At 41.5% G+C, this 10,232-nt stretch overlaps 1 protein-coding gene across 2 annotated transcripts; it reads right to left on the bottom strand.

The window, feature by feature from the left end:
* Nucleotides 1-5,522: 5,522 nt before the first annotated feature.
* Nucleotides 5,523-9,230, bottom strand: LOC138657946 (uncharacterized). Of its 2 annotated transcripts, XM_069745540.1 has the most exons (3): nt 8,360-9,230; nt 8,111-8,259; nt 5,523-5,913 (listed from the first exon to the last, which is right to left on the bottom strand). In XM_069745540.1, the coding sequence occupies exons 1-2, from the start codon at nt 9,200-9,202 to the stop codon at nt 8,254-8,256; spliced, it is 849 nt and encodes a 282-aa protein (XP_069601641.1). In that variant the 5' UTR covers nt 9,203-9,230; the 3' UTR covers nt 5,523-5,913; nt 8,111-8,253. The 2 variants fall into 2 exon arrangements, with proteins under 2 accessions (XP_069601641.1, XP_069601640.1); XM_069745539.1 differs by lacking the exon at nt 8,111-8,259.
* Between the last annotated feature and the right edge of the window lie 1,002 nt (nt 9,231-10,232).

Below are 10,232 nucleotides of genomic sequence, written 5' to 3'. Positions count from 1 at the left end.
TCTACACTCTATACCATACACTCTATACCCTACACGCTACACTCTATACCCTAAACTCCACACCCTACACTCTATACCCTACACTCTATACCCTACACTCTATACCCTACACTCTATACCCTACACTCTACACTCTATACCCTACACTCTATACCCTACACTATACACTCTATACCCTACACTCTACACTCTATACCATACACTCTATACCCTACACTCTATACCCTACACTCTACACTCTATACCCTACAATCTATACCCTACACTCTATACCCTACACCCTACACTCTATACCCTACAATCTACACTCTATACCCTACACTCTATACCATACACTCTATACCCTACACTCTATACCATACACTCTACACCATACACTCTATACCATACACTCTACACCCCACACTCTACACTCTATACCCTACACTATATACCCTACACTCTATACTATACACTCTATACCCTACACTCTATACCCTACACTATACACTCTATACCCTACACTCTACACCATACACTCTATACCCTACACTCTATACTCTACGCTATACATTCTATACCTTACAATCTATACCTTACACTCTTTACCCTACACTCTATACCCTACACTCTATACCCTACACTCTACACTCTATAACCTACACTCTATACCATACACTCTATATCCTACACTCTATACCCTACACTCTATACTCTACACTCTACACTCTATACCCTACACTCTATACCATAAACTCTATACCCTACACTCTATGCCCTACAATCTAATCTCCATACCATACACTCTATACCCTACACTCTATAACATACATTCTACACCCTACACTCTATACCATACACTCTATACCATACACTCTACACTCTATACCATACACTCTATACCCTACACTCTACACTTTATACCCTACACTCTATACCCTACAATCTATACCCTACACTCTATACCCTAAACGCTATACCCTACACTCTATACCCTACACTCTATACCCTACACTCTACACTCTATACCCTACACTCTATACCATACACTCTATACCATACACTCTATCCCCTACACTCTATACCATACACTATACACTCTATACCCTACACTCTATACCCTACACTCTGCACTCTATACCCTACACTCTATACCCTACACTCTACACTCTATACCCTACACTCTACACTCTATACCCTACACTCTATACCCTACAATCTATACCATACACTCTATATCATACCCTCTATACCCTACACTCTATACCCTACACTCTACACTCTATACCCTACACTCTACACTCTATACCCTACACTCTATACATTACAATCTATACCATACACTCTATACCATACACTCTATACCCTACACTCTATACCTCACACTCTACACTCTATCCCCTGCACTCTATACCATACACCCTACACTCTATACCATACACTCTGTACCCTACACTCTAAACTCTATACCCTACACTCTATACCCTACACCCTACGCTCTATACCCTACACTCTATACCCTACACTCAATACTCTATACCCTACACTCTATTCCATACACTCTATACCCTACACTCTATACCCTACACTCTACACTCTATACCATACACTCTACACTTTACACTCTATACCCTACACTCTATACCCTACACTCTATACTCTATACCCTACACTCTATACTCTATACCATACACTCTATACCGTACATTCTACACTCTATACCCTACACTCTATACCCTACACTCTAATCCCTACACTCTACACTCTATACCCTACACTCTATACCCTACACTCTATACCCTACACTCTAGACTCTATACCCTACAGTCTATACCATACACTCTATACCCTACACTCTACACTCTATTCCCTACACTCTATACCATACACTCTATACCCTACACTCTTTACCCTACACTATACACTCTATACCCTACACTCTACACTCTATACCATAGACTCTATACCCTACAATCTATACTCTATACCCTACAATCTATACCCTACACTCTATACCCTACACTTTATACCCTACACTCTATACCCTACGCTCTACACTCTATAACCTACACTCTATAACATACACTTTACATCCTACACTCTATACCTTACACTCTATACCCTACACTCTACACCCTACACTCTACACTTTATACCCTACACTCTATAACCTACACTCTATACCCTACACTCTTTACCCTACTCTCTACACTTTATACCCTACACTCTACACTCTATACCCTACACTCTATACCCTACACTCTACACTCTATACCCTACACTCTACACTCTATTCCCTACACTCTATACCATACTCTCTATACCCTACACTCTTTACCCTACAATATACACTCTATACCCTACACTCTACACTCTATACCATACACTCTATACCCTACACTCTATACCCTACACTCTACACTCTATACCCTACAATCTATACCCTACACTCCATACCCTACACTCTAAACCCTACACTCTATACCCTACACTCTACACTCTATACCCTACACTCTATACCATACACTCTATACCCTACACTCTATACCCTACACTCTATACCCTACACTCTACACTCTATACCCTACACTCTATAACATGCACTTTATACCCTACACTCTATACCTTACACTCTATACCCTACACTCTACACCCTACACTCTACACTCTATACCCTACACTCTATAACCTACACTCTATACCCTACACTCTATACCCTACTCTCTACACTTTATACCCTACAATCTACACTCTATAACCTACAATCTACACCCTACACTCCACACTCTATACCCTACACTCTATAACCTACACTCTATACCCTACACTCTATACCCTACTCTCTACACTTTATACCCTACACTCTACACTCTATACCCTACACTCTATACCCTATACTCTACACCCTACACTCTACACTCTATACCCTACACTATATAACATACACTCTATACCCTACTCTCTACACTTTATACCCTACACTCTACAACCTATAACCTACAATCTACACCCTACACTCCACACTCTATACCCTACACTCTATAACCTACACTCTATACCCTACACTCTATACCCTACTCTCTACACTTTATACCCTACACTCTACACTCTATACCCTACACTCTATACCCTATACTCTACACCCTACACTCTACACTCTATACCCTACACTATATAACATACACTCTATACCCTACTCTCTACACTTTATACCCTACACTCTACAACCTATAACCTACAATCTACACCCTACACTCCACACTCTACACTCTACACTCTATACCCTACACTATATAACCTACACTCTATACCCTACACTCTATACCCTACTCTCTACACTTTATACCCTACACTCTACACTCTATACCCTACACTCTATACCCTACACTCTACACTCTATACCCTACACTCTATACCCTACACTCTACACTCTATACCCTACACTCTACACTCTATACCCTACTCTTTAAACCCTACACTCTATACCCTACACTCTACACTCTATACCCTACACTCTATACCCTAAACTCTACACTCTATACCCTACACTCTATACCCTACACTCTACACTCTATACCCTACAATCTATACCCTACACTCTATACCCTACACTCTATACCCTACAATCTACACTCTATACCCTACACTCTATACCCTATACTCTACACCCTACACTCTACACTCTATACCCTACACTATATAACATACACTCTATACCCTACTCTCCACACTTTATACCCTACACTCTACACTCTATAACCTACAATCTACACCCTACACTCCACACTCTATACCCTACACTCTATAACCTACACTCTATACCCTACACTCTATACCCTACTCTCTACACTTTATACCCTACACTATACACTCTATACCCTACACTCTATACCGTATACTCTACACCCTACACTCTACACTCTATACCCTACACTATATAACCTACACTCTATACCCTACACTCTATACCCTACACTCTACACTCTATACCCTACACTCTATACCCTACACTCTACACTCTATACCCTACACTCTACACTCTATACCCTACTCTTTAAACCCTACACTCTATACCCTACACTCTACACTCTAAACCCTACACTCTATACCCTAAACTCTACACTCTATACCCTACACTCTATACCCTACACTCTACACTCTATACCCTACAATCTATACCCTACACTCTATACCCTACACTCTATACCCTACAATCTACACTCTATACCCTACACTCTATACCATACACTCTATACCCTACACTCTATACCATACACTCTACACCATACACTCTATACCATACACTCTACACCCCACACTCTACACTCTATACCCTACACTCTATACCCTACACTCTATACTATACACTCTATACCCTACACTCTATACCCTACACTATACACTCTATACCCTACACTCTACACCATACACTCTATACCCTACACTCTATACTCTACGCTATACATTCTATACCTTACAATCTATACCCTACACTCTATACCCTACACTCTATACCCTACACTCTACACTCTATAACCTACACTCTATACCATACACTCTATATCCTACACTCTATAGAAATAACAATGAAAATTTGGAGTTCATGTCCATAAATAATAACAGATTTTTTTTATTAGTATCAAAAGTTACAACCAGAAACATAACGCTACAAACACATCATATTTGAGTAACATCAAACATAAACAAGACAGAGGGATGATGGTAGCAAAAAGATGGAAACAACACCACGAGGAAGCACCTAATACCGAAAAATCCTTTTCCTAAAGTGCATAGTGCAATTTAATAACTGGGCCTAGGACTGAAGCATTGTAATGCTTTCATAATGAATTATATCAATTACTGTACCAAGTGTGTCGAACCCTGCGCCAAGGCTCCACAAACCGTCAATCAAGATACACTGTTACATAACCATACGTTTCTAATCCTTACCCAGACAGCGGTAAATAGGATGCTACACGCGGTGGCCCCAACGCGCGTTTCGCGTCAGCTTCGTCAGGGGGCGATGCTGCTACGTGTCCTAAGTGTGTTATTTAAAGGCTGCTCTGATTAGCACAATCTGAACCACATGATGCGGCGCATGTCGCCGCTCGTACGGCCGGGAATTACATCCCGGACGGCCTCCAAAATGGCGCCGCGGTCAGTTCCGCCGGAAGCGGCGTCACTGAACCGCACACGTCATCACTCGGCGCCGCCCACAATGTCCCGCAATCCAGACGTCAGCAGACATGCGCACTATGGTGCGAGAGCGTCTGGACTACACATGATCTCACCAGGAAAAGAAATGGGCGGTATTACTCGGACTCTGAGTCGGACAATGACAGCTATTTCACTAATGGGAAGGAAGCTTAATCCACTGAATACGATCGCTTCCTATTTAGTGCCCAGTCTTAGTGTGTGTCAGCCATTAAGATTATAATGGAAATGACTAAGTGTATTTGTGATCCCTTCATTATTGACTAATTCTCAGTAATTAAATACCAAATATATATATAAAAAGTAAAAAAGGAAAAGAAAATGGGCGGGGAAAGAACTACATATAGACATACTTGAACCCAGACTATATTAAGTAGCTATTATACACAGCTATTTAAACATAAAGTTCATACCGTGTTACAATAAAAACTCATTCAATTATTACGATATCTCAATAATATTACAATGTGTAAGAAGTGATCATACCCATAACTGAACATATACCATTACAGAATGTTAAGACATAATACGTATACAGAATTCAGGGATATATTTTCCTATTTCCATTTTCCATAGCTGTCACAGATTAAAGAGCATCATCCGAGAATGCTTCATACGGTCGAGGGCGTTGAGTCAAAACGGACACACTTCACCGGAAACAATAAGATCTTGATTGAACAGAAGAACCGATTTCATGGTAAGTATAATCAGAGCACACCACTATAATAGATAAATGAAGATGAATATAAAAAATAAAAATTAAAAACATACACAAAACACAAAACAACACCAGACTATAAACAATTAAAACCGGAGACACGTTCTACAAAAAGGAACTAAAACTCAATTGCTCATTGAGACCCGCTGGAGCCAGTGTATTTAGCACCGTGATCCAGCGACATTCTCTTTGAGCTAATTTCCGTTTGGCATCGCCACCTCTTATCCCCATATGAATTTTCTCGATTCCCCATATTTTTAGATCTTTGGGGTTACAGTCATGGCACTTCCGAAAATGTTTGGGGATAGGTTTTAGACTCTCCACCTCTTCCACCTCACTTGCTGCCTTAATATCTCGTACGTGTTCACGTACACGGACTCGCAGCTCCCTAGATGTTAAACCGATGTAAACGAGTTTACATGTGCACATGGCAAAATAGACCACATAAGTCGTGCTACATGTAATGTGGTCTCTTATCTTAAACTCACGCTTACCATCAGATGAGCTAAAGGTGGAGGATCTAACCATATTCCTGCAGGCTAGACAGTCACCACATGGAAAGAACCCATTTTTTAGTCTTCCAGCTTTAAATGGGTCATGTGTTCTTGCCACGTAGTGACTGTGTACCAATATATCTTTTATGTTGTTACTTCGGCGCGATGTCATTAAAGGACGTTGGGATAGGCAGTTCCTGAGCAGGGGGTCAGTTTTGAGTACAGACCAATGTTTATTCAGAATACATCTCATCTCATCCCACCTGTGGTTAAAGGTGGATATGAATCTGGGTTGGTTATCCCCAGTCCTGCGTTTAACCTTACTACTATCTCCCAAAAGATCATTTCTGCCTGTTCGTTTGGCTCTTACATAACCCCTCTTAATGGTCCGTCTACTGTATCCACGTTGACGAAATCGTTCCCCAAGGTCCACTGCCTGACTCTCAAACAAGGAGTCAGAGGCACAGATCCTTCGAGCCCGAAGGAACTGTCCTATAGGGATGGCTCTTATCGTGGAGGGTGGATGGGACGAGGAGGCATGAAGAAGCGCATTTACAGAGGTCTCTTTACGATACATATCAGTGTAAATTTCACCGCTTTCCTGGACTTTCAAAGTAATGTCTAAGAATGAAATTTCATTATGATGGTACGTATACGTGAGCTTGATGTTGGAGCCGTTATTGTTCAATCCTTCCATAAATTCCTGTAACTCCAGGGCAGGGCCCTGCCATATAAATAGGATGTCATCAATATATCTGTACCAACCAAGAATTTGGTGGACAGTGGGGGCGGGCTGTGAGCCGCCCTGAAAAACCTCCCGCTCCCAAAAACCTAAAAATAAATTTGCATAGGACGGCGCACAGGCCGCCCCCATGGCAGTGCCCTGCCGCTGGAGAAAAAACCGATCTTTAAAAATAAAAAAATTATGCGTAAGGATGAACTCCAACAACTCCAACACCAGCTCACGTAAATCAGGGTCCAGGTTACTCGCCTCCAAGAAAAATCTCGAAGCTCTCAACCCATCCACATGCCGGATACTCGTGTATAGTTGTTCGACATCTGCCGTAACCAATAGCATGTTTTCCTCCACGATAAGGCCATCTACACGCCGCAGGACGTCCGTAGTGTCCCTGACATAAGAGGGCAGCGTTTCCACTTGTGGTTTTAAGTAGTATTCAATAAATTTACATGTTGCATCGCATAGCCCTCCTATGCCAGAGACAATCGGACGCCCTGGCGGAGCGAGGAGATCTTTGTGGACCTTGGGGAGTAGATAAAAAGTGGGTACCACTGGACATTGAGTTAATAACCCACCCAGAATTTTTTTACTGATGATACCTCTTTCAAAGGCTATTTCTAGAATCGTTTGAAGTTGTTTCTGAAAGGTAGACAAGGGGTTTTGTGTCAGAGGGGTATATGTATCTCTGTTCCTCAGTTGCCTAAACGCTTCCCTTTCGTACCTCTCCACAGGCCAGATGACCACGTTTCCCCCCTTGTCTGCTGGTTTCACAACCACATCATCCCACAATTTAATTTCTTGTAATGCCTCCCTCTGCTTAGGTGTGAGGTTATCTCGCTTCTTATAATTACTAATTTTATTGAGATCCTCCGCCACCAGTTTGGTGAAAATTTCCACCTGTGGACATAGAGACAAGGGGGGAAAAGTGGTACATCTGGCTGAAATGTGAGGTGGAGAGGCACTTACCCCCATAGTAAGGGACTCTCGTTCCAGCTCTTCCAGATCCCTTAAGGTCTCCAGTTCAATGGGATCATTAATGTCAGCATATCCTGAGGAACGTAAGTGAAGTCTTTTGAGGATGATCTTCCGGGCAAAAAGGTGCAAGTCTTTTAGTGCTACAAAAAAATCAAAATTATTGCATGGGGAAAAAGACAAACCCAAACCCAATACCTCCTTTTGTGATTCTGAGAGAATATGAGTGGATAAATTAATTACCTCTAATACATTAGATTTCATTTTTTTATCCTTCACAGGAGAGGTATCCATTTTGCGCTTATTCCTTAATCGTCCATTTCTCCACTCATTTCTCTCCTGATCTTTTTTAGTCCAAAAGGGTCTACTGTTCTCAGCTCTTGATGTTCTATCCTCAGCCGAGGAAACAGACGAGAAAGAAATAGACCGACCCCTAGGGTTCGTTTTGTTGAATAAACGTCTATTATACCATTTATATATCTGGCCTTGTTGTCGGTCAGATACATCTCGCTGATATTTTTTTGTTTTATTTTGTACTACTTCTGTCTCCCATTTTTTCAATGAAGAGTCCATTTCATCTTTAAATTTAGTTTTTGCTTCTCCTGTCAAACATTTATTTATTTCTTCTTGTATTACATTCAATTCATCATCTAATTCTTTCAGCTGTTTTTCATTATGTTTGGCCAGTAGTTCCATAAATTTTTTTGAACATGCGGAAGCCGCATCTTCCCATTGTTGGATGAAATCATTGTCATTTACCACAAAAGATGGGAATACTTGTACCCGTAAGCCCCTAGGGACCAGTTCACATCCCATATACCGCTCAAGAAAAGCTTTGTTCCACCATAAACGAGTACGTTTATGGAGTAGTTCCTTATATTTAGAGGTGAGAATACTAGTGTCACCGGGTCTAAAATCAGCTGTGCTACCAGCACCCTCATTAAAAACTTGGTCAAGCTGGTTTAGCCACGCTTTTTCGCGTTCACGAAAGTCCATTTCTTCAAATATGGTTTCTGTGAAAACACAGATAATAACATAACAAAAAAAGACCAATTTGAAAGGTTTTTTAGGAATTACCTCTACCATGCTCACAACCCTAGTGGGAGAGCCTTCCAGGCAGAAGCGTACTTATAAGTCGGACACTCCAGCGAGCAGAAATAACAATGAAAATTTGGAGTTCATGTCCATAAATAATAACAGATTTTTTTTATTAGTATCAAAAGTTACAACCAGAAACATAACGCTACAAACACATCATATTTGAGTAACATCAAACATAAACAAGACAGAGGGATGATGGTAGCAAAAAGATGGAAACAACACCACGAGGAAGCACCTAATACCGAAAAATCCTTTTCCTAAAGTGCATAGTGCAATTTAATAACTGGGCCTAGGACTGAAGCATTGTAATGCTTTCATAATGAATTATATCAATTACTGTACCAAGTGTGTCGAACCCTGCGCCAAGGCTCCACAAACCGTCAATCAAGATACACTGTTACATAACCATACGTTTCTAATCCTTACCCAGACAGCGGTAAATAGGATGCTACACGCGGTGGCCCCAACGCGCGTTTCGCGTCAGCTTCGTCAGGGGGCGATGCTGCTACGTGTCCTAAGTGTGTTATTTAAAGGCTGCTCTGATTAGCACAATCTGAACCACATGATGCGGCGCATGTCGCCGCTCGTACGGCCGGGAATTACATCCCGGACGGCCTCCAAAATGGCGCCGCGGTCAGTTCCGCCGGAAGCGGCGTCACTGAACCGCACACGTCATCACTCGGCGCCGCCCACAATGTCCCGCAATCCAGACGTCAGCAGACATGCGCACTATGGTGCGAGAGCGTCTGGACTACACATGATCTCACCAGGAAAAGAAATGGGCGGTATTACTCGGACTCTGAGTCGGACAATGACAGCTATTTCACTAATGGGAAGGAAGCTTAATCCACTGAATACGATCGCTTCCTATTTAGTGCCCAGTCTTAGTGTGTGTCAGCCATTAAGATTATAATGGAAATGACTAAGTGTATTTGTGATCCCTTCATTATTGACTAATTCTCAGTAATTAAATACCAAATATATATATAAAAAGTAAAAAAGGAAAAGAAAATGG

Source organism: Ranitomeya imitator, chromosome 1 (assembly GCF_032444005.1).
Source record: "Ranitomeya imitator isolate aRanImi1 chromosome 1, aRanImi1.pri, whole genome shotgun sequence".
NCBI lineage: Eukaryota > Metazoa > Chordata > Amphibia > Anura > Dendrobatidae > Ranitomeya > Ranitomeya imitator.
Note: the sequence above shows the minus strand (reverse complement) of the source record. Positions and strands in the feature narration are given on the sequence as shown.

Bases quoted from the DNA above. Each gene is read 5' to 3' on its own strand.
- LOC138657946 (XM_069745539.1), bottom strand. From the start codon at position 9,202: ATGGTAGAGGTAATTCCTAAAAAACCTTTCAAATTGGTCTTTTTTTGT. The intron at 5,914-8,359 runs GTAATTAATTTA...TATCTATTATAG, and splicing joins TGAAATCTAATGTATTAGAG to TGGTGTGCTCTGATTATACT.